Raw genomic sequence first — 27,067 nt, 5'->3', positions numbered from 1 at the left:
GACATATATCGAATTGTACCTGCATTTGTATGGCCCAAACGCTGATGCCAAAGTGATGTACTAATATTCACTGCTCCTTCCACAGTTGCTTGACTCCTATAGACAAAGAGATTTCGTTGCTGATACCTTTTTTCTATAATGAAGGAAATCGCTTGCTTGATGTATGAGTGTCATCAGCCCATCTTCAATTACACGCTTGTACCCATCAGATAAAGAGTCCGCGTTTCTGACAGCACGCAGCACAACAATGAAAATAAAAAACGAAATAATAAAATTCATTTATAAAATAATATTTACTCGTTTTTTTTTTTTATTTGAATGCGGTGTCGGTGAGATAGAGCGCGTTGAAATCGCGGGATTTTCCATCGTTTGAGCAATACGACCGGTCACGTGTTGTCCCAACTCATTAGGTTTAAGGTGCACACGTGACAAAACGTTAAATTTGGACAAATCAGAACTCGAGCTCGAGAACTTGTGCGTCCACTCTGGAGTGTGGTATAAAAGACACAACTGAACATGATGAGTATTTATTTTAAACAACTAGTACTTTCATATTATGGTTTGGGAATTGTAGTCTATGCTTCATTTTTTTTGAAGTATTCTATGACATTTTTATGGGGGACTCACACAAATGCATTCAAATTTCATCAATTCCCAGCGTAAATCAAGCCTGGAAATTCTGATGGCAAACATGGTCATTTCATGTTGTGGTCACCGTTGAGACAGAGGGCAACTGAAAAAGTGTTGTTTAGAAATGTATGAATTTTAGAAAAACATAAGAAATGAACCAGACGCACTTCAAAGTAAATGGCTGCTTACGCGATAAGAAATTCAAAAGTCACAGAATTACAAGAGAGTCATGTGTACTTAAAATACGGAATAATACGGAATAATAATAATATTACAAGAGAGAGCCTCTAGATTGATTGATTGATTAATTTTATTGACGGAGCCTAAGGCTCGACGTGGGCACAGACACATGAGGGTCTTGTGTGTTGGTTGTGCAATACGCACAACCGATTGTGTGACGTCAGGGCAGGAGTGGCTGACGACCAGATCACGCCATCGGGGTGGCTTATTGTGGCTTATGAACGTTTAAAGAAGCAACCAGAACAAGTTTTGTCGAACGGGTATATAAAGAAAGCCTCTGGCCCTTCTTATTTTTTCTCTCCTCGTAACATTTCCGTATTATTAAAATGACTGCTGAACCTGCTCGTCTCCGTCTCGGCTCTAAGGCTCCTAACTTCAAGGCCGTCACCACCAAGGGTGACATTGACTTCCACGAGTTCATTGGTGACTCATGGGTCATCCTGTTTTCCCACCCTGACGATTTCACCCCCGTCTGCACCACCGAGTTGGGCGCGTTCGCTAAGCTTGAAGGTGAATTTGCCAAGCGCAATGTCAAGTTGATTGGCCTGTCTGCCAACTCACTTGATTCCCACCACGAATGGATCAAGGATATCGACGAGGTTGCCGGCTCGCACCTGTCGTTCCCCATCATTGCCGATGCCGACAGAAAAATCTCGTACTTGTACGACATGTTGGATTACCAGGACACCACCAACATTGATCAAAAGGGACTGCCCCTGACCATCCGTTCAGTGTTTATTATTGACCCCAAGAAGACGATCCGCCTGATCTTGACCTACCCTGCTTCCACCGGCCGCAACACTCAGGAAGTCTTGCGTGTGGTTGACTCGCTCCAGGCTACTGACAAGTACAAGGTTGCAACTCCTATTAACTGGCAACCTGGTGATGATGTCGTTGTTGCTGCCTCGGTCAACAATGAGGATGCTCAGAAGCTCTTCCCTGGTTACAGAGCTGTAAAGCCTTACCTCCGCCTTACCACCCTGCCCAAGGACAAGGTCACTCCTCAGTAAATTTTACTCGGCAATTGTTTATTCTATTGCTAAAAGAGAAGATATGGAAATTTTTTAATGTACTCTTATAGTACTTTGTGTAATTATATGAACTTTTTGGATCAAATCTTGCTTCATCTCAACCGTAGGTATTATTATTATCGTACTAGATGCAGTTGAATTCATCATTGTGCCCATACCCAATAGAATTATTATCTATATCGTAGGTCATACCTTTCAAATGAATTTTTGTAGTGAATTCATTCGAGACCGTTATCGTCGATGACCGCATTTGTGGGTCAGATAATGCAATTTTCCCAGTACTAAACAAATACAGCACATAACTTGCCCGACAGCCCTAATTTTCCATGCCACTGCCGGTGTTGAATTTCGTTATAATATAATATATATTCGTTATATATATGCATTCGTACTATTCATTCATTCATTTCCCAAAAAAAAAATATATATATTTCCAACCATGCTCCAAATTGCTCCCCCAGTAACACACCTGACCCATGCAACATATGCCTATAACAAACAAATCGTACAGCATATAATCTTATATTTTTTTGCTTAATACTGTAATATGGTAAAATTCAAAAACGACATCACAAGACCGTTGGAAAACTCAACCGTGCCGTTGGACGGGATATCGTTTGCGGTGATTGTGTCCTGCATGGCTTGCTGCACGGTCACGGCATCACTCACACTCTTGTTGGTTTGCACGATAAACAGGACTACCAACCTGGCAAATTTTAACACCGTATCAGTAATTTCCAAAGACGATGACGACGATGATGATGATGACTCTCGTTCGTAATGCGATACTGGCCCTCGTCGTTGCTTCATCATCACCATTCTCTTCTTGGCTTCACCATTAAACGTGACCAGTGCGTTTTGCGACGCGCAAGACACTCCAGATTGATAAAAAGTTTGGTAAATCGTGAGAGCGTCAAGCGAGATTGCTGGGAATTCTTGCCTGGTGTCGTTTGCCAATAATGTGATAATGGCCGTTCCCAACGTCACGTTGCGGTAATAGTAATCATCGGCAGACGTTGCCGTGATGGTGGAATTGCGCACCAATTGGATGCCACATGACGCGCTGGACACGTCCACACACGTCGTCCCGGCAAACCCGCTTGCACACTCACACGCGCACTTGTCATCTTTCATGACAATCACGCCGTCATTCTGGCATGATAATCGTGCCTCGCATTGCGCAGTCGTGACCGTGCCCGTGCTGGTTGCCGTCGCTGACGCCGGCACGGACGAGGCTGATGCCGGTGTTGGATCAAGTGACATCGTGGTGAAACCTGCAATGATGGATGAAGGAAGATCTATTGTCGGCGTCGACGTTGATGACTGAGACTTTGATAGCGCCGGTGGTTGTTCTGATCGTGAACCGTTCTGAGACGTGACTTGCAACGGCACTATGATGCACACGACAATCGTGATCACGATGCCGGCTACGATTAATGCAAAAGCCCACCATGGCAGTCCGCAAACCCGGCGACGATTTCGTAACACAAATTTGTTTGACGTTTCGGTTCCCATGACTTCAGGCGATTTTGGTAATCGAGCGTCTACTTGATTTGTCTTGAACGAATCACCAACGTTGTTATCATTACCGATGCCAAAGGCATTGTTCGATACTGAGTTTTCTAAATTCATGTTTAGTAATTAAAAAAAAAAAAGCATATTAAAAATTGTTTTTAAGAACCTTTTGTAACCTTGCTCGGCTCAGGCACGGTTCCTCTGATCGTATTAGTCGCCCGCTTCACCAAATCACCAAACGACGTAACACTTAGCCGGTCATAAAAATTTGAAACTGGTTCGATGAAAAGTGGCGGCGGTCGCTTGCTTCTGACGATGCCGCCGGGACGAACTTGATTAAACTTGCTAAATTCAGGTAAAGACTTGGCCGTCATCGTCGTTGTGTCTGATCGGATTACATGGTCATGAGGATGGTTTGCAGATGAATAAGCACTTGACAAGATTGATGGTGCTTGCAGGCCCGAATCTGTCCTTACCGCTGTCCTCGCGGTTGACGATTGCGTGGGCGTGACCATTTCGATAATCGGTGATAGCGCCAGTTGCGACGCATTAACGTGTGGTTGACCATTACCATCATTACTAGTTTCAGAACCAGTGATTGCAGTATCAACAGTTATCGACGGCCTGTCGCTTTTGTCATTGTCAACCTGTTCCTCGAGCCGTTGTTGTTGTTGTTGTTGCCGCCGCCTTCCCGCTCGAACCATTTGACTAATCGATCCATGCTGCGTAATGTTAACCATTTCCGCCTGTCCATCATCAAGTGACTCTGCGTCGGACATGGATGGTGACAATGACTTGGATAAAGACAATGCTGGCGATGCTAGCGGTGATGACACGATTGACTGAGATGTCTCAAGCAACCCCGCCATCGTCGTCGTTGTCAGTTCCGACGTAGGAGGATGATGATGATCAGCCATTTATCGTTGATTTCGTTGCAATCCACGACAATCTACCTTGTCACAAGGAAAAGGGACAAGGAAAAAAGACCAATGTGAACCACCCAAAATCTATATTCTCTTTTTGTTTATTTGTTTTTTTTTTTTCAAATCAAATACATGTCATCGCATTCTTGTATATCTATATATCAATATACGATGCTTTGCAATTGATCTATTTTTTTCTCTTCTTGTAAGTTTGAAAGTTTTTCAAGGGGTAATGAGGCAAAAAAAAAAATAGAGATTAAATGAGACAATAATGACAAAGATGAAACGTTTCAAACGCGCTGCCGCGTAAAGCAAAAAAAATTTGGAGTTTCAGGGGGAAAGTGTCAATCCAAACCATATAATGTCCGAAATCTTGTTTTTTTTCTCATTTTTCGGATGACTTTTAGATATACAAGTATAGTAACGGGATAGGCTTGCGAGGGTTTGTCTTTCGAATAGTTTTAGATACAAACAGATCTGTTTCAATCATCAATGCTGTATTGTTTTTGAGCTGCGGCTGACGCTCTGCCCTGGGACCTGCATATTGCTTGCATAAGCAGCCGTCTGTTTAGGCCTGCAATTGTGGTTAACGTTACTATTTTATGTTGTATTATATTATGTTGTATTGTATTGTATTGTATTGTATTGTATTATATTGATACACATTTTTGAAATCGTTTTAAGCAACCGTGTTGCCCTCAATGCTGCCTCTAACTGTCTGGCCACCGATTTCTCGAACCACAACTCCGAGCTTGAGGTCGGCAGAAATGTTCAGGATGACTTCGACTTTTGCGCCATCATTAACTGACGTGATTGCAGCTTCGGCAATCTTGGTCACCGGCTTGACAACCTTCTCCCGTTCCTCCTCGTCCTCATCGCTGAAATCATCCTCCTCGTCATCATCCTCATCTTCTTGTTCACTCCTTTCCGCCTTGGTTTTCTCAATTTTTCTGGTCACGATGTGTTCTTCTCCTTCAAACACGTCCACAGCAAAATCTCCACCGGTCGCGACTTGGAAAACCTTGGATGCGCGGATCGGAACCGTCGTGTAGTTTTCCAAAATGGTAACAAACTTGCCCTCGGCATTCACAATGCCGATCGGCTTGGAAATATGTGGCGCGTTCGTGATCACGGGTTGAATCGATTCCTCGATATCCTTCTTTTCAAATCCAGAAATCAGTGATGCCTGCGTGGCCGTGCCTCGCGCGATCAGCTCTGCCGGGTTCAACGCGTTCGCGCTCGACGCCGGTGACCGAATCACCGTGGTCTCTGCAAACAAAGACTCGATCCTGGCCGCAATCTTGGGCGTATGTGAACTGCCGCCAACCAGCACAACCTCGTCAACATCGAGCACGTCAAGACCGGCCTTTTTGACAACGTCCTCCACGAACGTGCTCACGTTATCAAAAACTTTTCGGGCAAGTAATTCAAACCGTAACCGGTTAATCGTGGAATGGAAATCATACCCGGCAGCCAAGCTGTCGATCGAAATCGTGGCAGTGTTCGTGTTGCTCAACGTCTTCTTGGTGACCTCAGCCTCGGCCAGTAACTTGGCCAACGACCGTTCAGACTCGGTTCTCGGGTCAGCGTTGTATTTTTTTTCAAACTCCTTGGCAAAATGATCCACGAGCGTCTTGTCGAGCGCATCACCTCCAAGCTCGTAGTTGTGCGCGGTGGCAAGCACCGTGTACAATCCGCCCCGCACCGCAACCACGGCCACGTCGGACCTTGTGCTGCCAAAATCAGCAACAACCACAATCCTGTCGGTCGTAAACGCGCCAGCAGTGGCAGCATCGTATGCCAGTAATGCAGCCACCGGCTCGTGAATGGTTTGCAAAATGTTGATTCCGGCGGACTGCGCAATCTCTTCAAGCGCTTGTCGCTGTGCAGAGGTAAAATCGGTTGGCACGGCGATAACAGCGCCTTCGATAGGCTTGCCCAAAAATTCTGCTGCGGCTTCCTTCAATCTGGCGAAATGACGCTTCGTGATTTCGGCAACCGAAACGAACTCCGGCTCGGCACCTTCCTGATTCGACACGGCCAAGTTGAACCCAACAACGCCATCCTTCTCGATAGGGTGAGCCGAGACGTGAGAGTTTGTGGGATCAATCTCTGAGTACTTCTTGCCAATAAAGTCTCGGAAGTTGACCACAGTGTTCTTTGAATTCCGGATCAGTTGAGCCTTGGCTTGAAATCCGTGATACTCATCCCCGCCCAAGTATGAAAGCGCAGATGGGATACTGCGGTATCCATCTTGATCGGCAATCACTTCAACCTTGCCATCCTGCAAAAAAAAAAAAATTAGTATGACGTGAATGAAAACAAAAAAAAAAAAAAAAGAACAATATAAAGCGTGCCTTGGTGAATGCAATTGACGAGTTGGCATTACCAAATGAAATGCCAATAAATGCAGATCCGAACTCTTCCGCTCCGTTAGACTCTATTGATGCTGGCGTGTCACTCATTTTTTGTTCTTAGATGTGTATAAATAATATTTGTAACAAATTTTCTCAACAATTTGCTTTCAAAAGAAATCAAGTTGGTGGTTTGCAAAATTTTCTAAAAGCTGTCGTCGTGATTCAAGGGTATCGTGTACAATTAATTCTTTTTGCAAAGCCGCTTGCGGACTTCTAAAAAAGAAAAAAGTAAATTTACAAATATTCAATATTCGCTGATCAAAATTTTTTCTTTTTTTTTTTTTTTGAGACCGAGATTTGAAGATGATAATACGACATGTACTTTGTAGGATACGTTACCCCACAAGTTCGTTATTGATTCAGCAAAGGTTTTCAACTCGAGCTGGCTTGTTCAAACAGACAAAAGATTTGGACAAGCTACTGTCCCAACTAGATCTTGGGTCTGATGTTACGGACGCTGATCTTACCAAACAAATTAATGATTTGAATTATAAGTCTCAAATTTTCAACAGTGAAGATGATTTCCAAGACTCATTATTTGATCAGAAGCCGATTGATCCGAGTAGGATTGCCAACATGGATGATTACTTGGGGGATCCCAACGATCGTGTGCACACGGCGAGAGATCACCCAAAAACCGTTATCGGACGGGTTGAAGCTGAAGTGTTGCAAATTCCGGATTTTTTTGCTCCAGTTATTTCACCTACAACTAGTATGTTAACCAAAACTAATCTATTTCACTTTAACTTGTGCTGACCTTGATCAAAATTATTTATAAAAAAAGGTCGAATGAAGTCAATTAGGCCGCAAGTGCAACATCTTTATTCAAGGAAAATAACTGAAAATCGAGACAAGGATTTCCTTCCTCGAAGTAACGAGGTTGATGCCTACTTGGCTGCATTTTTCCCTCAAAATTATGCAAACGCATACTACGCGTTATCCGAAGCCAGGCGCCGGTTAGGACCAACATGGAGGCCTAACAGGGTTCTAGACATTGGCAACGGGCCAGCTACCGGATTATTAGCCATGAATGAGATTTTTAGGGACAGTGACTCTTGGAAGCCCGAACGGTTTTCCAGTAGTATTTATTCTGATCCGGTAATGATGCGACGAGCTCAATTATTGTTGGAATTGCAAATGGCAGATGTTCAATCTGGAGATGATCATGAGATTTGGAAAGAACTTGCTGATGAAAATGAAAATCAGCCTGAAACGGTTGAAAGCTTGCAAGCCAAATTGGCGGTATTGGAACAACCGCGCGAAGAGGATTTGCCTGGTAGTCTTAAACAGAAAAATGAACAAGAAGAATATGATAGTGAACTTTTTGATGAACAAGAACTGGCTCAATTACGGTCGTATAGGCAGAAAATTGAGCAAGAAAATGAACAAGTTGACGATCAAGTTATGCAAGAAGAATTGGAAAAATTAACAGACGATTACAAAAAGACAAAGTATGATTTAATTGTTGAACAAATATGGACCCGATTTGAAAAACGACGCAGGCAAAAAAAACGATCGGATGATGACAGAAATACTAGGTATGATGGTGTCAAGTTCAGGATTAACAAGTTACCATCATTAGATGGCAAAAAATATGATTTAATAATAATGCAAGATCGATTGCTTCTTAAATCTGAACGAACAAAGGGTGCCAGTGATGTTCGAATCAAGAATATTTTACACTTGCTGGCCCCCGGTGGCGTACTCGTGCTCGTCGAACGAGGCAATCCTGTCGGGTTTGAACGAATCGCCAGGGCAAGGCACGTGATTTTACGTCCGAAGGGCAAGTTGCAATCCAGATTGGACTATGACGAACTTGATTTGCAAGCTGCAGCTGCAAGAGCTCGTGCAAAGAATAATGATGATGAGCAGCATAAATCGTCAAAGCAATTCACGGTGGCGATAAGGTCGCACAACGACAAGTTCTTGCAGGACTTGGGCGTGGTCGAGGAAGAATTTGATATCGATTCGAAATTAACTGATGGGCTTCGAATTATTGCACCTTGCCCTCATCAGAATCATTGCCCCATGATGTTGGGTGTTGTTATTGACAAGGCACAATTTACTGCCGCGCAACAAAAACTGCGACAGCGACAACAAGATGAAGAATCAGATGAGCAAGATCAAGCCGATTCTGGTTCTGACAAGATTCCAAGACGGGATACATGGTGCCATTTCCCGCAAAAAATGCAACGACCGAGATGGCTTATGGAACTTAAAAGTGGCAGATTATTATCTTCCCGATGGGGTTCGCAAGGCCAGAAGTTGGGCAAGCACGGCAGGCATGGCAACAAAAGTGTGGAGACTTCAAAGTTAAGTTACTTGATTGTTCAAAAACAGAACTCGAGTGATAATCGTGATCATGATCAGGCGAACTTGCCAACCGATGAAGTACTACGTGAGAGCATTTCATGGCCGCGACTCACCGCGCCACCCATGAAGCGTGATCATCACATCATCATGGACGTTTGCTCATCAATTGGATATTTGGAACGATGGTCGATTTCGAAATCTTATGGAGGCGAACAAGTGGCAAGGGATGCTCGCAAGTCCAAATGGGGGGACTTGTGGCCTCACGGGGCCAAGCATATGCAGACCCGGTCGGTTTTGAGAAATCAAAGTCCTCGAGAAATTCCAAAGCATGACGATTCAAGTCAACGGAAAAAGTATAAATATGGTAGAACTGTGGATCAGCCGGTCAAGAGGCAGATAGAAGATCCAGAGCACGAAATACTTTCCCCAGATGAAGAGTTTTGGAAAAAGCATTACAATATTTAATATGATATTTAAACGGCTTTGGGTGGGGGAACATTATGGTTTATTTTGTATATATTATATTTGATTTAGAGTTAAACCAGTTAGTCGGTTAGGCGTTCTTTCCTCACTTTTTATTTTTGTTAGCGCTGACATGTATAATATTAATATAGATTTCCAAAAATTAACTCACTTTTAAAGGACTGAATGGTAATGCCACCAAGATTTTACTGTCCATGTTTTGAATCAGCTTGACCGTATCATGAACCGTGTCAGCCCATCCTTGAATCTCCCAACATTTTTCTCTGCTCAACTTGCGATGTTCAAGATCGGCAAATTGCCAGATATGATAAACCGTGTTTAAATGACCAATTTGAGTAAACCACGCACCGACCGGTTCCATAACTTTGCGCCGATATTCAATGCCTTTACTCCATGATTGTTCCCATTCCAGCAAGCGGCCAGGCATGAGATCGTACGTGCGAAGTTCGAAAATGCCACCCAGGTTACGAGGTGACGCCGTGCCGCCCCAAAAGCTAAACTCTTGCATGATGTCGCTCGTGCGAGATCGAAGCATGGGTCGCAATTCTGCCAAGTATCTTATAAAAAAAGGATCGTTATGAATTCGATAATATGTTTCGTGGAAACCTGAGTAACCTTTGTATTCCCAAATGTGAACAAACGTGTCCAGATCACCAACCACCGTTCTCCACGATCCAACAAGGTGCACGTGGTTAAGCGGATCGGATGCGATTTTGGGATACGTTTCTGAACTGTCACGATGAAATCACATGCGTACCAGGCCGCCAAACAGATTGGTCAACAAAAAAAAAAAAAAAAAAAAAACCCCTACGTTGCTTTACTTACATTAAACGAACATATTCGGGGCTAAATTCTGGTTTGACTTGATGGAATGCAATTTCATGAACGTATTTTCCCCGCATGAGTTGAGTTGAATAAGATTTTTCCAAATTCTCCTGGTCCTTTTTCGATTCCTCAGAGCCAAAGAGAAAAGCCTTGATTAGTCTATTTGCCGATCTAAGAGGCCTATCAGAATTAAGTGTTTTGATGGAAGAAGAAGAAGAAGAAGAAGAAGAAAATGATTGATCAGACTTTGGAAGTGCGGAGTTTTGATCAAACTCATCGGATGCCTGCCGAAAATAATGACCATCATCTTGCGGTGGCACGTTGCCAAACGATGGCACCCGTTTATATTTTTCATCATTGCTGTTGTTGGCAAGCACGGCACATGAGGAGAATCGATTGATTGCGGTTGCCAACAAAGGTAGCTTATTGCTGTTGTTGTGGCTTAACCAAAAACCGCTTCTGCGAAAGAAAATGGTGGCCGACATGGGAATATCACACTTGAACTAAACAAGTATTGGTAAGTCCTTCAAGATGGGTTGCAATATATATTTTAATATTAGTTGTCTGATGAAATGCAGAATATTGGATCTTTTTTTTTTGGACTTATTGTGTTCACAAATTGATAGCGTATTTAAGGAAAAAAAACAAAACACATGATCTTCGGCTTTGTGGGTTTGTTTTTGTTAAATGCGGGGAACATGAAAAAAAATCGGTTAAAAGCCAAAAAGAAATCGTCTGCCAATCATCATGTGCTAATTTTTACGGTTAATGTATACAACGTTTTTATTTCGACTAATAACCACAATATAAAATATTGTCATGTTTTGTTATATTTGAAGATGAATCGGTCAGTCGTTTAATGTGTTTTTGTAGTCAAGTCGATCCATCGTTGCACGTGCGCCTTATCGGCAGAGTGCAAAAGCCAAAACTGCCCCTGAAAAGGCACTCCATAAAAGCGTACAATATATTTATATATATTTATTTATTTACAATCTAACAGTTTATCTGACGGTTTCAATGTGTTTTTCCAATGCTTGCAGCTTGTTGATTAATGTTACCAGTAATGCCAATTGTTCGGTAGCTAGAGGCAGCCAGGGCGTTAGTTAGGATCAAAAACTCAACAGGTTGATCCATTAACAAATTTAATAAGCCTAGAATAAATAAATAAAAAAAATACGTGCCTTCGACAAAACAGTTTTGTGACTTGCGCAAGGTCAATGGTACCAACACTCCAAACCATCGAATCGGGTCTCGGTTCAATGGTATTCTTGATTTTTTACGAACAGTTGCCTGTTGACCGTCACTATCTTGCTTTTTTTCTTTACTAGCATCTTCTTGATTGCTGTCCGCTTTTTGTTTCTGCTCGAGTTGTTGTTGTTGTTGTTGTTGTTGTTGTTGTTGTTGCTGCTGCTCTTCGTTCTCGTTCTCGTTCTTTCTTCGCCTTACCCCGGATGCATCTCTCGCAGTCGTGGAAGCCTCGTCTTTTACATTTTTACCAATAACTTGTTCTTTTTCTTTATCTTTATTGGGCCCCTCATTCTTAATGTCGGCCGGTAATGGCACGTCAACTAATTGAACATCCGCATACTGCAGCTCGACATTGCTTTCGCCCAAGTGCAGAGGCGTAAACGAACCATCTAATCGTGATTGCAAAACTTTGGAAGCGGTCATGTTGCCATGATAATAATCCTTGCCGAACCGGTTAAACGTGCGGCCGTAATTCGCCTGCGCGAGTAACAAAAACCCGTCCGCAAACAATGTCGAGACCCGCTTCCGTGTTGATTCGTATTGATCTAATAATTCAAAATATGAAAATAATAATCGATCCAAATCAGTTCTTAAATCTTGCGGATCGATTAATAATTCTTCTTCATCTTGCGTGGCTTGATCGGCTGGCTTGGAATCGTGCTGCGCTTGCTGCGCTTGCTGGCTTGACAGCGTCTCGGTGTCATCTGCTTGTGCCTTCTCAGTTATTGACAACTCCGCCACTGCTCGTTCTATTGACATTTATCGTCGTCTTCAATATTAATCAGACTAATTTTATTTTTTTTGACCCACAGCAATTAAATTGTGTGATTCCGTTATCAAGCTGTGCTGTTCATGGTTCTCGTCGCAATCTAATGCACAAGCGTCTGTGAAATTTACTCACGTATCTGTGTAATTGTTTGTACATTTATGTTAGCCAGTATATTTGAAATTTATGTGCAAATAAATCTACGCATCCGTATTTTTATTTTATTATAGGTGATTTAATTTCATTTAAATCCATTTATTAAATGCATTGGCAAATAAATATTGTTGACCTGATAAGATACAAAACACCTTGTGGGCTTATACAAACTTTCTCCTTCACCTCCTGAATTGAAAGGAACAATCCAACAACTTCTTATTCCATACATTTATAAATCGTCTGAACAATAGAAACCCTGGCCGATGCATTTTCTTGGGTCATTCTCTTCACTCGCGTCTCGCCTCCTCCGACGCCATCGCCCTGACCACGGCATCCCGCCGCCGATCCATTAACTCGTTCTCCTGCACCACATGCGACCTGTCCCATGATTTCTGCCGCACGCTGACCCTTAGCCGTTTAACTTTTTTCTTAATCTCGCCGTTAATGGATGGTGAAGACGACGATGCTGCCGGCTGGGTCATTTGATCCGCTGCCAATTCTTTCATCACTCGCTCAACCACGCTGTCGACCACTCGTCCTCCTTCGCTTGATGCAGGTGTCGATCTGGATGATGCAGGCGTTAATAACGAGCTTCGTAACGACATGTAACTCGAACTAGATTCGCCGCCGCTGCCATTCACCATCGCCGCTGCCGTTACTGGCGCAGCCGGTGCTCCAAACTCAATCAATCCCAGCTCTGCCTTGTCGAGATTTTCTGGGAATAATTCATCATCGCCAACTTCGTCCTCATCTTCTTCGTCTTCATCATAAAATTCATAATAATCATCATCGTCTTCGTCAATTCCAAAGATCGAATCCTTGGTCCAATTGTCGGCCGGTGTCACGATCCAGCCTAACCCGAGATACGTGAGCGCGTTGGTTATTGACCGCCTGAAAAGGCCTGGCTTTTTGTTATCAATATGCACGTGATGAACGTGACCTTTGTTACTATGCGTGTGCAACAAAGGTGGTGGAACGTGAGAGAATGACGATGGTGATGAACTTGTTGCCGCAGTCGGGCTCGTGGCCGTAGCCGTCGTCGCTCTCGGCACTGCGGCTTGCTTGTTTGCCTGTTGCTCCGCCGTGTGATCAAACATGCCGAACGATTCCTGTGCCCAAGCAGCACATCTTAATATTGCTCTGCGAGCTTCCGGCACAAGAAACGGAATCTGCATAAATCCATGGGACAAGCCACGGATCAGGACGACTTCTACGAACCTGCGTTCGTTCATGGATGCACCTGGACGAGACATGGCCAACGCTTCACGCCTGAGCATGGCACTTCGCTTTGCTTCTCGAACCCGACCGGCGAAGATGATCGTGTCGTCAACCAAAGGGTCAACTTCACCGCAAATCATGTAAACTTTTGAAAACTTGGCAAGCAACTCGGCAGGCGCGTTCACGGGTGATAACAAGTAGTCGGTAGTGAAGTCGGGCCGGCTATGAGGGCCAATGTAAAGAATTACCATTGCCCTGAGCATTTCGGGCGTGATAATTTTATCACTGAAGTAAGATACCCGAGACGTCATGGCTAATGATGTTGATATAGTTTCTTTCTTTTGTGAACCAGCCGCCTCTAACACGTTCGTGGTTTCTGTCGGTTTATCAGTATCGACCGAATCAGGCAAGCAAAACTTTTTCAGGTTGTTTTTTAAGTCTTGATCTTCCAATGCCCGATATTTGCCAGACATATCAATATATGTTGACTCTTTCCTTTGCAGTAACCGAGGAGAATGAAAATCCTTAGTACTCTCTTGTCGCAACAGCCTCACTTGCTCATTCGTCATCCATGAGCTGCGTCCCAGAATTTTTAGTACTAAAAAAAACATAGAACTCTTTATACTTACGTGAAATTTAAATCAAGAGCAGGGTATATCAAGATTAACGCCGCTGGATGTGGTACTTTGGCATTCCCACATAAAAGTTTCAACATGACGCCGGTTGCGAAATTACCACCGGCTGAATCTCCCGTGATGACGACCTTCAACTCTGACGTACCGTTCAGTCCCACGCACTTTCCTTTGGTCCTTGCGATTTCAACATACGCGTCATAACATTCATCTAAACTATACGGGTATGGATATTCCGGTGCTTTGCTAAAAAAAGAAAAAAAAAAAAAAAAAAGAGAAAAGATACTGTCAGTTATATGCTGAGTTAAATTTGGAAATATTTTTTTTTTCTTACTCATAATCGATAGCAACAACAGGCACTTTTAATTTTTTTGCCCAGGCACAGAATGCGTCATCATGATGCCGCGGGTTCATTGTGACAAACCCACCACCTGGGAAAGCCAATAATACCTTATCATGTTGCTTAAACTCATTTCTTGGCCCATCATAATATAGCACTGCCCTGATCCTGCCACGGTACTTGCTATCCTGAGGACGAGGAATCTCGAACGCGCGCACGGTTTGGATTCGCGTGCATGTGAGAAACTTGGCTAATTTTAAATATGGAGTCGTGCTTTTCTCCCACGACACTCGAAGATGTTCGGCCGTGATTGTGGCTCTAACTTTGCGGACCTGGTTGACATGATGCATTTAGTTATTTAGAAGCCAATCCCAATAAATAAAATACAGATAAAGTTCGTACCTTTTCATCAGCTTGATCGGCAAATATTAAATAGTATATGCTGAACAGTATGCTTGCAATATCACGAACTGCTTTTGGCCTGACCGGCATAGCAGTCCAAAACCCTGCATCTAACGCGGTCAGGATCCAGGCTGCTCTAAAAAAATTTCTACTGTACTGTACGCATAATAAAAATTTAGTTCACAAAAAAAAAAAAGAAAGAAATGCATTATTACTCACAATGTCTGCTAATGGCTCTGGAGATGCCAAGTTGACCAGTTTATCAATATTCTTAAGCACGTACAATCCTGTCAGGGTTAAAACTTGAATCTGCCAGGCGGTTGCTTTTGTGGTCAAGAATCTGCTCAGTCGTCTTGCCAACGGCGGTCCATGCCTTGGACCTCGAACGATATATATGGTCCAAAACAAGGCAATAGCCCATACATGAATTTTTTTCAAGCTTTGTGATGGCCTGCCCAGAAGATGATCTTGCTTGCAAGGTAAGTAATCTAATAGAAAATACAGAGCGCTCTGGCTTTGACCGCCCATGAACATACCAATCATGAGGAAACAAAAATATTATTCAAACGTTGGTTTATTTTTACAAATAAAACAAAATGTAAATAAAATACAATCAGCCACAGCCGCTTTCAAAGTTTGGCTGCTTCCTTCTCCATTGCTTCTTTTTCTTCTTTTTCTTCTTCTTCACATGATTTGGCCCATGATGGCAAAATCACATGCGGAGAAACCGCGCTATTCAAGCAAACGTTGCAACGGTTATGCAGGGGCAGACCTACGCAAGGTCAGATGAGCTCGGCCCGAAAAGCAAAAAAAGAAAAATTGTTTCCGTCAGAATTTTGCTTTCCCGAAGCGGAAAATCAAGTAAGTGATTATCTAACGTTTACTTTTTCATGAATTAAAAGTTTATTGTATGTATTTATTTACTAACTCTTTGGCTTTTTGGCCGAAGATCCCTTTTCTCGATATGTAGATACTGCTGGAATGTCGGCCTTGATTCTAGACATAAAATACGTTAATAATCAATATAAGTTGATTTAAATGAATTGAATCATACTTTGTAACTTCAGTGCTATAGGCCTTAGGCTCCAATTTGACTTGGAAAAAAAAAAGTTAGCCAATTAATACAAGAAACTCGGTATCAAGAAATACGTACTCAACGTGTGAAGCGGGACTTCCATCCACGGACTCTGATCTTGCGGCACGTTCATGAAATAAGCATAGATGCAACGCAACACGGCCTGGTGCGTGACGATCAATATGTTTTCCTGGCGCTCCAATTCCATAATTATAGGCTCCAACCGGATCACAACGTCCCTGTATGATTCGCCACCTGGATACCTGTACTCATACTTGTTTTCATCCCGGGCGGCAAAATCTTCTGGGTATCGTTCTTCAATGTCTTCGTATGTCAACCCGTCGCACTGGCCGGCATCCAATTCGTCCAATGCCTTCCAAGTTAATTGCCGATAAGGCAAAAATTTTGCTGTTTGTTGCGTACGTTTTAATGTCGATGTCCACACGGTCAACGGCCGGTCGCCAACGGACATTTTGGTTAATCGGGGCAATTGCCGGGCGTATTCGCGACCTCGAGACGACAAATCGGCATCACCGCCAATCTTGCCCTCGAGGTTGTATATGGACTCGCCATGCCTGCTAAGCCAGATACACCGCGGCTTGATGTGAAGGTTCATGAGATAGTACACGATTCGGGATTCAAGATAGGACTGAATCCGGTTGATGATAACTTGAGAGCCCACGTTGACTAGCTTGACGTACGTGATATCACGTTCCGTAACTGTTTCGTATACCTTTTCATAATGGCGGATCCGGTTTCGAAAATCTAGCGCTGCCGTCTCTGGATCTTGTCCGACGTAGTCCGGACTGGTGGTCTTCACGTCGATAATATTCTGCATTATTAAATCTTCATCGTCACACCAAGACTCCACAAACATGGGTTCCAGATTGCGCTTGCGGCAGATATCCAAGATCCAGCTGCGCCTGCTCTTTGTCGTATTTGTGGCATCCAAAATGCCTACCGTGCCGTTGTCTTGATCAAACCATCGAAACATGTCGCTAATGGCAGCCTCTGCAGCTTGACGTCGTAATCGTTCACCCTCGGCATTGTTCACGTCAAAAAATTCGGCCGTCGGGTGAGCGGTCTCTAATCGCCGGTAGTTCCCCACGTTAAAGCATCGCGCCGAGATCGACAACCAAGACAGGTACCGCACGACTTTCGAGTGCATGTTAGTTCAATCATATAAATATAAATTTTTGTAGTTTGGAAATCATACTTTTTTGCGCAATCAACGATTTCCCACGCGCTGGCAGGCCCACCCTAGAAATCTGATGTAAGACAATCCTCCAACGTGAAAGAAAAAATATATATATATATATATGGAAAGAGAAAACAACATACATGATCACACAAATCCGGTTGTCAATTTGAAGAGCGTAATTGCCAGTCATTTTATTCTGTTACTTATGGACAATGAAAATTTGGCCGGAGTGGATAGATATAAAAATTAGTTGGCCCGTCCGTGGTGTGACTTTGGCTGCCCGTACAGTTATAATTAATAGACTTTTTATATCGCGGGTGCGTTTTGAGCGGGGAAGAAAGAACAACAGCGCATCAAGTAACGACAATACGCAAGGCAGGTTCATGACCATCATCTCATTAGTCAATTCAATCTGACCTCAATTGTGCATTTAGTATTTACGAATTTGTTTTTCAATTTGATTTGTACTTATTTTGATGTGATGAGGCAAGGTTAATAACGATAACCAAAGTGAGAACGTGACATCATATTTTAGTCATGCTGCGTTTCCAGGATACAAACAACTAATAACAAATCGTAAAACAAATATTTCCTATCATACATAAATAAATATAAATTTGTTTTTTCAGCGACGTCGGGATCTTAATAGTGTTCCTAATAAAATACTACCTGCAGCTACTGCTCCTCCAATTATGGCCAGTCCAACCAATCCCTCTACAATCAAAATCAAATTAGCATATATTTTATTTTATATTTTTTGGTAGCCTTTTATGGCAACTTACCTCTGGAGACTTTATCGCTAATCAGTTTATCCAAACTGCGCGATTGCAAGTTATGTGGCTCTCGTTCTAGCAGCAGATCATTATACCTTCTTGCCTCAACATAATTGCTTAACTTATAATGACCTAATGCAAGATAATACAAGCATTCTCTTCGCCTGTCTGGTGAATCCCTGAAAATCTCTATAGTCCAACATCATTTTATTAGCAATCCACTAATTTTTTGAGCGTGTTTCATTTTTCATTCTCACCCGTCAGAAGACGCACTCCCAACGCTTGATCTTGGCGAACCGGGGATTTTATCAGTCCCCAAGCATAATTAAACTTGGTCTGAATCGAAACAAACGGTTCTTCCTTTTGATACTGATTTTTAAGAATTTCTAAATCTTCAGGACGCAGTGATCTAATCTTTTTGATTAGCAAATTGGTCACTTGTAAAAATAACCTACTTGAGCTCGATTATTTTCTTTTTGTTTTTTTTAAAGTCTCACATTTCCGCATCTGCCGCATCTTAAATTTCTTTATTAGCTCCAAACAATACACAAACAATTTATATGTTTCACTCACATGGAAGTTGTTGTTCTGGCATGATCAAAAATTAATGTGCCTCCCGAGTTTTATTCTCGTATTTTTAATGTCACACTTCTTAGCAAATATGCAACTTCTGTTCAACACAATTTCTTTTTTTCTTATAATGACTAAAATAAATAGACAAATTAAAAAAAAAAAAAAGGTCCTGTTTTCAAAGAATGCAACGATTTTCCAACGATTAGAGGGGAACGTTTCTTCGGGCACGTTTTGGTCATCGTCATTGCTCAGCCATGGCGGTGACGTACAAATGTGGCGCGGCAAGAATGCGCCACATTGCATATAATTTACCCGGCATTAGTTGCTAGGCATTGAAATTTGGTAAACAAACCGCAACGGGCAAAATAAACAAAACCTCAGGCTTAAGTTAAAACATTCCATATCCAATAAAACAGAGCAAAAAAAAAAAAGATATTATAATTTAATCATGGCATTAATTCAAAACGTGCCAGTTTTGTTATCGTCAACATTGTCAAACTTTCAAATTGCTCCAGACGTGCAAGCCTTGTCACGAATTAATGATCACATTCGGATTCTTAAATCTGCGCGAGATATTGAACGAGATCAGCTTCATGACATTTTGAGATGTATGCATAGTTTTTTTAAGATATATATATATATATTTGGCGGTGGGTGCTAACGTTCTTATTACGAACCGGCAGCGCTTTCTCGTCGATTAGAACTAGCCAAGCAAGCAGCCAGTGCCGCGCCGGCATCACCATCCGGCAAGTCTCATACAGAACGAATTTTACAATTAGACAGGGAAAAATTTTCATTGGCAAAGACAATCAATGACCTTGAATCTGCCTATCATTCTGCCGAATCAATGTTGGCACGATTAACTGATGAACTGGAACGGGTCAAGACTGAAGACGTGATGGCGGACACGAGCGCGCAGCAGGATTCAACAATGTACGTGTGCTTGTTTATAAATTTTTAATTGACAGTTTTTGGTTTATGAACTAATCAAATTTTGCCGGCTTTAGACTTTTATTGAAAGTGTACAGATCTCTTGGAATCAGTCTTGAAGATAACGGCATGGGCGGATATGCAAAGGCAATCGTGCGATCACAACAAAACAACGACATTCACGTCCTCTCACTCGATAAATCGTATTCAAATTTTTTTATTGCAAATTATCTATGGGACATGATGTGAAGCACTCATGCACACTAATTCTAGTTTTTTATTTTAATTTTGGCATGGGTTACGTTGGGTGAATTTGGTTCGATAACTTGTATAATATATAATTCTTAATCTGTTTTCATATTCACGTACGCATCAGCTTGCCAGCTACTCCACTGCCCAAGTTCGCCAAGATGTCGCATGGTTGGACGGCCATGAGGACAATTCTATTCCAAAATTAGTAAATTCATTAAAATGCCTTTAAACCAAAAAAAAAAAAAAAAAAAAAAAAAGAAAACTTACCCAAGGCTTGTCAAGCGTACTCAATGATTCAACAATGCTTTTCATTTTCTCCATAGATAACGCGGTACCAATCATGACACTACTGCGGCACGCTCTCATGGCCAAAAGCTGTCGCACTTTCGACGGTCGCATGGTCGTGGTCGAGCCAGGCGAGTCATGCACCATGTGCAAAAGTTCCATAAAATCTCGCTTATCAAACGTGACGGATTTGGACATGGGTAACGTGGTCAGCATACATTTTCTGCCAGCTGCAGCATCATCATCAATGGTTAAACCAAACCCATTAAATTCGAAAACTTCCTTGTTGCTAATCACTAAAAGCTCTTCCAACGGTGTCAAATCCAGCGCTTGTGGTCTTTAAATTTGTTAGTAACAATAAGCAAATGTCATCAGATTACTCACATCACAAGTGGTTGGCGAGTAATTTGAGTATTTTTCTGCAACCGTTCAAAATTATATTTTTCATCACTGGCATGTTGATCAATAATAAACAAATCTTCTCGATCCGGCATCGTCATTGGCGTACTACTTTTATCTCGCCTCAGAGCGATAATAAATCCCAAATTAAATTGCCCAATAATTTTCATTTCATTAAAATCTGATCGTGAAATGTTTAACGCGTTTAATTGTTCTTCGCCTTGTGACAGGTCCGAATTTAATGCTGCACGATGCAACTCGTTGTTGCCTGCTTGATCATAGTCATCGCCATATTTTTTTAATCTTAATTGCTTAATCAAGTCAACTGATACAGGGCATGTTGAGATCAAAGCGGTCGTCGAGTATTTCTGTTCCCGAACATGCTGGTTTAATTTTGATCGAGTTTCATAAGTTTTCGCCTCGGAATGAGTAGTCGTATTGTTTGAATCGTCATCTGCAACTGTTTCATCAATATCATCATCATCAGATGAAGAGCCTGTGTGTTGTCCGGATTCAAAGTCGAGTTCTTGCTCAGTATCATCCTGATTATTCGATGCTTCACTGGCATCATCAACATCCGCATCAGCATCATCTTCGTCATCGTCATGTGAGGCATTCTTCGCAAACGACAGCTTATCACTGGCAAAACTGCTCAATTTTAAACTACTACTTGGACTTGAAGAATAAATTTCTATTCGTGGCTTTTTGGAAAGAGATGACGACGACGACGGCGGCGGCGGCGACTCAAACGTGGTTACTCGGTATTCTCGTTTAGCAGGTCTAGCAATTGATGCTGTCTGTGATGATGCTATTAGCGGTCTTGGTGGTGGTGATGATGATGATGATGAAGATGATGAAAGTGAGGTGGTGATGTAGGAAAACATGGTTTGTGATGGTCGAGACTGCGTGATTGTCGACGCTGGTGTAACTAGCGCCATGCTAGATGGTACGGTTTGAACCGGCAACGAATGCCCACACGAGTTGAAAAATTCTTCCAATTTTTGCTTTAAGCAATCCACAATCAATGCTTCATCGTGTAGCAAAATCATGCGCTTGTCCGGGGATACGTTGATGTCAACCGCTCGCAGGTCGACTTGTAAGTTTGCCACCAGTACGGGGTATTGCACGATGTTAAACAACTTGTATACTTCGTTAATCGCTTTAGTGATGCACGTCATCGTGCACGGCCGGCCATTAACGTACACGAATTGTCGGTCTGGTGACGTTCTGCCGAGTCCAAACGTGGGTTGTGAAACAAATCCGGATATCTTGATCTCATGCTGTGATGACGATGTCAACGTGAGATCACGAATTGATTTCCGTTCGATTGACAACAAAATAGATAGCGGAGTCAAATCCAAAAATGATTTCCTGCCGTAAAGATTGATAATATTGTCGCCAATCGATGCGTTACCATTCGTGGTGAACAAAATCGATTTCTTGCTAAATTGTTAGCGGGTTAGAAAAAAAAAAAAAAAAAAAACATTTTCCATACTTGCTTGCAAGAGTGTTTGAAACTACAATCTTAACCCCAGTTTTGATAATCCCGTACGCTTGCAACAAGGTCACGCATTTGGCAAATTCTCGCTTGCAATTTTTAGCCAAGTCAATTCTTCGAACAGGTAATTTGCCTTCAAATAATTTTGACACTAATACTGATGTTCCTTTTTTGCCCGCCAATGATGTTTGCGATATGATCTTGCCGGCGGAGTCAAATTCCAATTTTGTAGCAGCGCCTGAAGTTGAAGATGCGCATGTGGTGACTTGTAAACTTGCAGACACGGCGCATAACGAATTGAGTGCCTCGCCTCGAAATCCAAACGTAATAACCGATTCAACGTCACTAAATGATCGTAGCTTTGACGTGTGATGCTTCAAAGCTAAAATTTATTTGCAGACCATTTTTAGCTAAACAATTCTAACCAGGTTTAAAAGCCCTTACCTATGCCTTCAAAATTCTCTTCGTCAATGCCGTCACCGTTATCAATAACTTCAAACGATTCTAATCCATATTGCTTAAACCGCACCTCTTGAAATTCAAAAACCCGGTTAGTTAAATATTTTGTATTACACATTTTAAGGCCCATACCGATGCTGGACGCGTGCGCGTCCAAGCTGTTTTCGACTAATTCCTTAACCGCGGTAGGCAAATCAACAACAACTTGCCCCGACGTTAGCTTATGAACTGATGATGCATCAATTGCTTGAATGTGCGAATTCATATGTTGGGTCGTAGACAGGCACTGTCGATGCGGACGGATTTTCGCCTACCAATTCAAAACAAAGTTGGATTAATCCATTTATCAATTCCCCCACAAAGAATGTGCACAGTCAAAAGGGGCTTGTACCGAGATGATTATTGAATTGGGAAATTTCCTGATTATCATGCTCAATGTCAACCAAATAGATCCATACTTTACGGTGAAACAAAAAATTATAAGATATCTAGGTTTATTGTTATTTTGCTATTCCATTCCAACTGCCCACATGTCAGGCACAAGAGCTGGTCGGCTTGCTGAAGTACAACCAGCACTGCAACAAAATGAAGATTCAAATTCTGACCACCAGCAACAAGTCAACTACATGTGCCATGCATGCTACGCTCATTTTGAAGCCGTACCAAATAATGAGTTTCCAACCCTATGTCCTCAGTGTCAATCAGAATTTTGTGAAATAGTAAGCCTTAATTTATTTTATTTTATTTGGCGTGTGACCTAACTTATTTAGGTTGAACACGATGACGAACAGGCAGAAGACCAAGATGGATACACATATGATGGGTATTATGATTCAGAAATAGAACCAGACATGGAAATCGGACCCGAAAACTGGACTGATCCAAACCGGCATCAAATGATTAATCTGTTTGATGTGGTCACCCGGCTAATGGCCGGCGAGACCGTGACTGCAAGCAGGAACGGCATGACTCTTGAATTAAGTGCGGAAACTCATTTTGGTCATGATCATGAACATCATCAGCAACGACAGGATGGTGAAGAAGTTGCAAACGAGCAAGCCCGGCAACCGGCGGGACGTCCGTTTGAACGACTGACACGGTTTCTGCAACAAGCCTTCGGCGGCAGTGGCGGTGTGGCCGATGATGAAAGCAGATCAAGTGGTGGAGAGGATGATGTAGAACCGGCAGATGAAGAAGCACGGAATGCCAGACGACGGCAACGACAGCAACAGCGGCACCCTCCAACGGCAGAGGAAGTCAGGCAAATGTATTCAGACATATTAAGCATGGCGTTCACCAGGTTATCTGGTAACGCTGGAGATTACGTGCATTCACAACAAGAGCTGGACCAAATAATTACAGATCTTATGGAACGAACTCAGGGCATGAACCGTCCGGCTCCGGCTGACGAGACCGCGATTGCCAGCTTGCCGTCGAGGATATTATCAGAATCTGAAGTGGGTGGTGAATGCGCAATTTGCAAGGATGACTACGCGGAAAAGGAAACCGTTACGGTGCTTCCGTGTGCCCATTTGTTTCATCCGCCGTGCATTAAGCACTGGTTATCAATATCGGATTCATGTCCTATTTGCAGGCATCCATTGAATGAAAACAACAAGACATCAGTTGAAAACAACAATAGTAATAGGGCACCGGCGCAAGGAGTGGAGATTGATTTTGAACCACTGGACTGAGATAAAAAATATCTCAAAAAAAAAAAAAAAAAAAAAAAAAAACAGGTTTGTAATAGTAAAAAAAAAAATATTGTATAAATATATATAGTCTAGCTCTTTTCTCGCTCAATTTCTGAATATAGTTGATTGAGCTCGTTTTGCTTGCGGTTGCAGTAGTCTTCAAACACGTCAACCTGTTGTTTGAGAAGTTCAATTTCTTTCTTCATGCCAACAATGTCAATGTCGGATGAAGAACCATCCGGTGCTTCGCCGGCTCGTAGCCGTCGCAGTTGCCTGCGCTTGTAATCGTACAACTGTTCGAGCTGGGATCTGACTAACGCAATCTTTGAATCACTTGCCTGTTCCTTGACCTGTTGCTTCCGGCGGTCCGCAGCGGCTTGAGCATTTTCTAATTGTGATTCCAATTCAGTAAGTTGTCGACGTAGCCGAACTTCCTCCCAATCCGTATCCTTTGTGGCAGAAAAATCTGTTCCGGAAGTTGAGTACTTGGGCTTGCCGAATGACGAAATGCCGAGCCGGTCAAGGTATGAATCAGCAAACGCTGACTTACGGCCACTCGGAGTCGAGCTATCGTATGTTGCGGCAGGTTTAGAAATGTCATAGTCAATAGTGGACGACTTATCAAACGTTGCCCTTAGCGAAGCCGGTACTTTTTTAGGTACCCTGACGTTCTTTGTTCTGTTGTTTAAAATGTGCAAAAACGCAAGTGTTTGGTCTTTGCCGATCGAATGCTCGGCACGAGGGTTAATAAGATTCCACGCCGATCTAACATCAGTTTCTGGAATGTTGAGCGTGGAGTAGAGTTCAGCCAGGGCGGCGACTAAAAGGTTGCGTTAGTCTAAAATTTAAACCAAAAAACTTTTGGTTGCCATACAAGAAACGTTGCCGCGACGGTCGGCGTTTGCGTTGTAAATTGCCTCGTAATTTGACTTGTCCGACGGTGAAATGTACCAATCAAAATCGTTGGACAGCCGCGACGTGGAGTCGTCAAAATCGTCGTCGTCGTTGTCGAGGTCGAGTGGCGTAGATATGGCAGTGTTTGCCGTGATGAGATGTGATTTGGAAGACGGAATGAGCCATTCAGGAATTGAAGAAGGCACAGAAGACTGTCGCTGTTGTTTCAGTTAGCTGGTTAATAATAATAATAATAATAATAATAATAAAGCATGTGAACCAAAAACGTACGCCATTAATGATATCGAAAATCAGACGCATGGCAACGCAGAATTCTTCGAAATCAAGATTCCCATCATTATCAATGTCTGCCAAATAATTAGTTTAGTATATATATATATATATATGCAGTACAGGTAAGCAAGACTTACCTGCCAGATCCCAGACCCGTTCAAGCTGGCTGTCGGACAACTTGGAGTTCTTCAGTACCGTGGCGGCCTTGTTGCCAGATAACAGGCCATTAACCGGATCCAAACCGGAGAAGATTTCCCAATACTTTGAGATTTCCCATTGCTCCAGCTTGTTTTGACTCAACGAAGCCATGGTAACGATGTTTGGCTATGGCATATAACGCAATATGGTATGAATCTATAATCTATCAATGCCAGCAACCAAAGGGTTAGTGATTGAGCCGGGTAATACTTGTACAAAATTACTCCGGGTAACTTACAAAATGACCGGGTAACTCTTTGCTTTACGCGTGGGATCAAAAAATCTTTGCTGTAACAATATAATTTGCATACATCATATCATGATGATGATTCGACACAACTCGCTGCAAACGTTCCAAGCCTACGCAATTGCCCGCAAGCTCGACCCCGCGTCCACCTACTACCGGGGCACGATATTCGAATACACCGTTCAGGACGCGCTCGGCCGGCTCGGATTCGTGCTCGACCGATGCGGTGGCCGGTCTGACCGGGGCATGGACCTGCGCGGCACGTTCGATCACGATCACGACCGCGTCCGGGTCGTCGTGTCGTGCAAGGCGTGGGCCAAAAACCCCGGCCCGGCGCACGTGCGCGAGCTGTGCGGCGTGCTACACCCTGACCCTGACCCTACCCTGAACCCGACCCTGGGCGTGCTGGCGTGCACGTGCGCAGCCACGGCCGGCACGCTGCAGGCGGTGCGCCAGGCACGGCAGCCAATCGCGATCGCGGTTGTGCGCCACGGGGGTGTGGCGCAGCTGGCGTGGAACCAGGCTGCCGCCCGGCTGCTGCATAACTGGCACGCCGTCATGGTCACTTCCGGTGGCGGTGCGGACCGGGTGCGGCTTGTTCGGCGGCCGCCGGGTAACGCCTAGCGGGCCAGGGCCAGGGCAATAACAATACAAAACCCGGGCCGCCCGCGCTCAGCGTTCTGATCATCATCATGACGATCAACTCCCATCAAGCAACAACAATGTCGACGTCGCAGTACAACGCAATCAACGACACGTCGCCGCTGGTGTCCAAGGACTCGTACGCTGGCGTTGAGGCTCAGCCGCTGCCGCTGCAACCGGCAGAGTCGTACTCATCCTACTCGTCGTACTCGCTGGTGGAAAAGGTTGCCGTCGTCGTGACCACGTCCCGTCGTCGACGGCCGCTGTGGTCGCTGTTGCTGGGCGCCCTGTTTTGCTTTATCGTGCTCACGCTCGCCCTGAGTCTCGTGCGCGGCTACTCTGATTACTCCGCGTTTCGCCAGGTGAACGACATTCCGCGCAGGGTCAACGTGACTCAGATTTTCTATGGCGAATACTATGCGTCCACGGCATCGTTCTACGCGCCCACAGCCACGCCTTACTCCGAAGTCCGCTATTAGCGGGCCACTATCAGGTGCCAGCACCTTTGGTTACG

The 27,067-nt window shown here is 43.4% G+C and overlaps 15 protein-coding genes across 15 annotated transcripts; 6 read left to right on the top strand and 9 right to left on the bottom strand.

Annotated features, from left to right (window-relative positions):
* The first annotated feature begins 1,176 nt into the window (after positions 1-1,176).
* Positions 1,177-1,986, top strand: V1514DRAFT_332826 (thioredoxin-like protein). The gene has a single exon (XM_066927917.1). The coding sequence runs from the start codon at positions 1,197-1,199 to the stop codon at positions 1,878-1,880; it is 684 nt and encodes a 227-aa protein (XP_066782793.1). The 5' UTR covers positions 1,177-1,196; the 3' UTR covers positions 1,881-1,986.
* Positions 1,987-2,246: 260 nt separating this feature from the next.
* V1514DRAFT_332825 (uncharacterized protein) lies at positions 2,247-4,792 on the bottom strand. The gene is made up of 2 exons (XM_066927916.1): positions 3,583-4,792; positions 2,247-3,523 (listed from the first exon to the last, which is right to left on the bottom strand). The coding sequence occupies exons 1-2, from the start codon at positions 4,331-4,333 to the stop codon at positions 2,436-2,438; spliced, it is 1,839 nt and encodes a 612-aa protein (XP_066782792.1). The 5' UTR covers positions 4,334-4,792; the 3' UTR covers positions 2,247-2,435.
* A 167-nt stretch (positions 4,793-4,959) lies between these two features.
* On the bottom strand, positions 4,960-6,897 carry V1514DRAFT_332823 (heat shock protein 70 family). The gene is made up of 2 exons (XM_066927915.1): positions 6,697-6,897; positions 4,960-6,623 (listed from the first exon to the last, which is right to left on the bottom strand). The coding sequence occupies exons 1-2, from the start codon at positions 6,802-6,804 to the stop codon at positions 5,019-5,021; spliced, it is 1,713 nt and encodes a 570-aa protein (XP_066782791.1). The 5' UTR covers positions 6,805-6,897; the 3' UTR covers positions 4,960-5,018.
* Positions 6,898-6,903: 6 nt separating this feature from the next.
* On the top strand, positions 6,904-9,690 carry V1514DRAFT_332822 (uncharacterized protein). The gene is made up of 2 exons (XM_066927914.1): positions 6,904-7,468; positions 7,541-9,690. Exons 1-2 carry the CDS (start codon positions 7,060-7,062, stop codon positions 9,532-9,534), a joined length of 2,403 nt encoding a protein of 800 aa, XP_066782790.1. The 5' UTR covers positions 6,904-7,059; the 3' UTR covers positions 9,535-9,690.
* On the bottom strand, positions 9,654-10,862 carry V1514DRAFT_343382 (uncharacterized protein; the record flags this gene model as incomplete). The annotated part of the gene is made up of 3 exons (XM_066929136.1): positions 9,654-9,659; positions 9,704-10,283; positions 10,378-10,862. The coding sequence occupies 3 exons, from the start codon at positions 10,860-10,862 to the stop codon at positions 9,654-9,656; spliced, it is 1,071 nt and encodes a 356-aa protein (XP_066782789.1).
* A 475-nt stretch (positions 10,863-11,337) lies between these two features.
* On the bottom strand, positions 11,338-12,533 carry V1514DRAFT_332816 (uncharacterized protein). The gene is made up of 2 exons (XM_066927913.1): positions 11,559-12,533; positions 11,338-11,458 (listed from the first exon to the last, which is right to left on the bottom strand). The coding sequence occupies exons 1-2, from the start codon at positions 12,382-12,384 to the stop codon at positions 11,379-11,381; spliced, it is 906 nt and encodes a 301-aa protein (XP_066782788.1). The 5' UTR covers positions 12,385-12,533; the 3' UTR covers positions 11,338-11,378.
* A 97-nt stretch (positions 12,534-12,630) lies between these two features.
* On the bottom strand, positions 12,631-15,815 carry V1514DRAFT_332812 (Alpha/Beta hydrolase protein). Its single transcript, XM_066927912.1, has 6 exons — positions 15,676-15,815; positions 15,359-15,606; positions 15,140-15,295; positions 14,732-15,069; positions 14,395-14,643; positions 12,631-14,341 (listed from the first exon to the last, which is right to left on the bottom strand). The coding sequence occupies exons 1-6, from the start codon at positions 15,680-15,682 to the stop codon at positions 12,835-12,837; spliced, it is 2,505 nt and encodes an 834-aa protein (XP_066782787.1). The 5' UTR covers positions 15,683-15,815; the 3' UTR covers positions 12,631-12,834.
* Positions 15,816-16,022: 207 nt separating this feature from the next.
* V1514DRAFT_332808 (6-phosphofructo-2-kinase-domain-containing protein) lies at positions 16,023-17,680 on the bottom strand. The gene is made up of 5 exons (XM_066927911.1): positions 17,556-17,680; positions 17,431-17,474; positions 16,293-17,369; positions 16,194-16,233; positions 16,023-16,135 (listed from the first exon to the last, which is right to left on the bottom strand). The coding sequence occupies exons 1-5, from the start codon at positions 17,603-17,605 to the stop codon at positions 16,063-16,065; spliced, it is 1,284 nt and encodes a 427-aa protein (XP_066782786.1). The 5' UTR covers positions 17,606-17,680; the 3' UTR covers positions 16,023-16,062.
* Positions 17,681-17,882: 202 nt separating this feature from the next.
* Positions 17,883-18,983, bottom strand: V1514DRAFT_332805 (uncharacterized protein). The gene is made up of 5 exons (XM_066927910.1): positions 18,762-18,983; positions 18,686-18,704; positions 18,446-18,597; positions 18,198-18,377; positions 17,883-18,129 (listed from the first exon to the last, which is right to left on the bottom strand). Exons 1-5 carry the CDS (start codon positions 18,781-18,783, stop codon positions 18,041-18,043), a joined length of 462 nt encoding a protein of 153 aa, XP_066782785.1. The 5' UTR covers positions 18,784-18,983; the 3' UTR covers positions 17,883-18,040.
* Positions 18,984-19,138: 155 nt separating this feature from the next.
* Positions 19,139-20,058, top strand: V1514DRAFT_368335 (Spc24 subunit of Ndc80-domain-containing protein). Its single transcript, XM_066929904.1, has 3 exons — positions 19,139-19,369; positions 19,445-19,694; positions 19,769-20,058. The coding sequence occupies exons 1-3, from the start codon at positions 19,210-19,212 to the stop codon at positions 19,938-19,940; spliced, it is 582 nt and encodes a 193-aa protein (XP_066782784.1). The 5' UTR covers positions 19,139-19,209; the 3' UTR covers positions 19,941-20,058.
* V1514DRAFT_368334 (uncharacterized protein) lies at positions 19,927-22,955 on the bottom strand. The gene is made up of 6 exons (XM_066929903.1): positions 22,717-22,955; positions 22,570-22,656; positions 22,123-22,507; positions 20,613-22,070; positions 20,211-20,565; positions 19,927-20,134 (listed from the first exon to the last, which is right to left on the bottom strand). Exons 1-6 carry the CDS (start codon positions 22,847-22,849, stop codon positions 20,036-20,038), a joined length of 2,517 nt encoding a protein of 838 aa, XP_066782783.1. The 5' UTR covers positions 22,850-22,955; the 3' UTR covers positions 19,927-20,035.
* Positions 22,956-23,027: 72 nt separating this feature from the next.
* Positions 23,028-24,359, top strand: V1514DRAFT_332798 (uncharacterized protein). Its single transcript, XM_066927909.1, has 2 exons — positions 23,028-23,303; positions 23,355-24,359. The coding sequence occupies exons 1-2, from the start codon at positions 23,115-23,117 to the stop codon at positions 24,276-24,278; spliced, it is 1,113 nt and encodes a 370-aa protein (XP_066782782.1). The 5' UTR covers positions 23,028-23,114; the 3' UTR covers positions 24,279-24,359.
* Positions 24,029-25,819, bottom strand: V1514DRAFT_368332 (actin cytoskeleton-regulatory complex protein END3-domain-containing protein). Its single transcript, XM_066929902.1, has 4 exons — positions 25,604-25,819; positions 25,464-25,540; positions 25,153-25,390; positions 24,029-25,098 (listed from the first exon to the last, which is right to left on the bottom strand). Exons 1-4 carry the CDS (start codon positions 25,773-25,775, stop codon positions 24,368-24,370), a joined length of 1,218 nt encoding a protein of 405 aa, XP_066782781.1. The 5' UTR covers positions 25,776-25,819; the 3' UTR covers positions 24,029-24,367.
* Positions 25,820-25,989: 170 nt separating this feature from the next.
* On the top strand, positions 25,990-26,535 carry V1514DRAFT_282065 (uncharacterized protein; the record flags this gene model as incomplete). The annotated part of the gene is made up of 1 exon (XM_066925091.1): positions 25,990-26,535. One exon carries the CDS (start codon positions 25,990-25,992, stop codon positions 26,533-26,535), a length of 546 nt encoding a protein of 181 aa, XP_066782780.1.
* Positions 26,536-26,603: 68 nt separating this feature from the next.
* Positions 26,604-27,032, top strand: V1514DRAFT_343373 (uncharacterized protein; the record flags this gene model as incomplete). The annotated part of the gene is made up of 1 exon (XM_066929135.1): positions 26,604-27,032. One exon carries the CDS (start codon positions 26,604-26,606, stop codon positions 27,030-27,032), a length of 429 nt encoding a protein of 142 aa, XP_066782779.1.
* Between the last annotated feature and the right edge of the window lie 35 nt (positions 27,033-27,067).

This window comes from Lipomyces japonicus, assembly GCF_038497905.1.
Source record: "Lipomyces japonicus strain CBS 7319 unplaced genomic scaffold V1514scaffold_25, whole genome shotgun sequence".
Taxonomy (NCBI): Eukaryota; Fungi; Ascomycota; class Lipomycetes; order Lipomycetales; family Lipomycetaceae; genus Lipomyces; species Lipomyces japonicus.
Note: the sequence above shows the minus strand (reverse complement) of the source record. Positions and strands in the feature narration are given on the sequence as shown.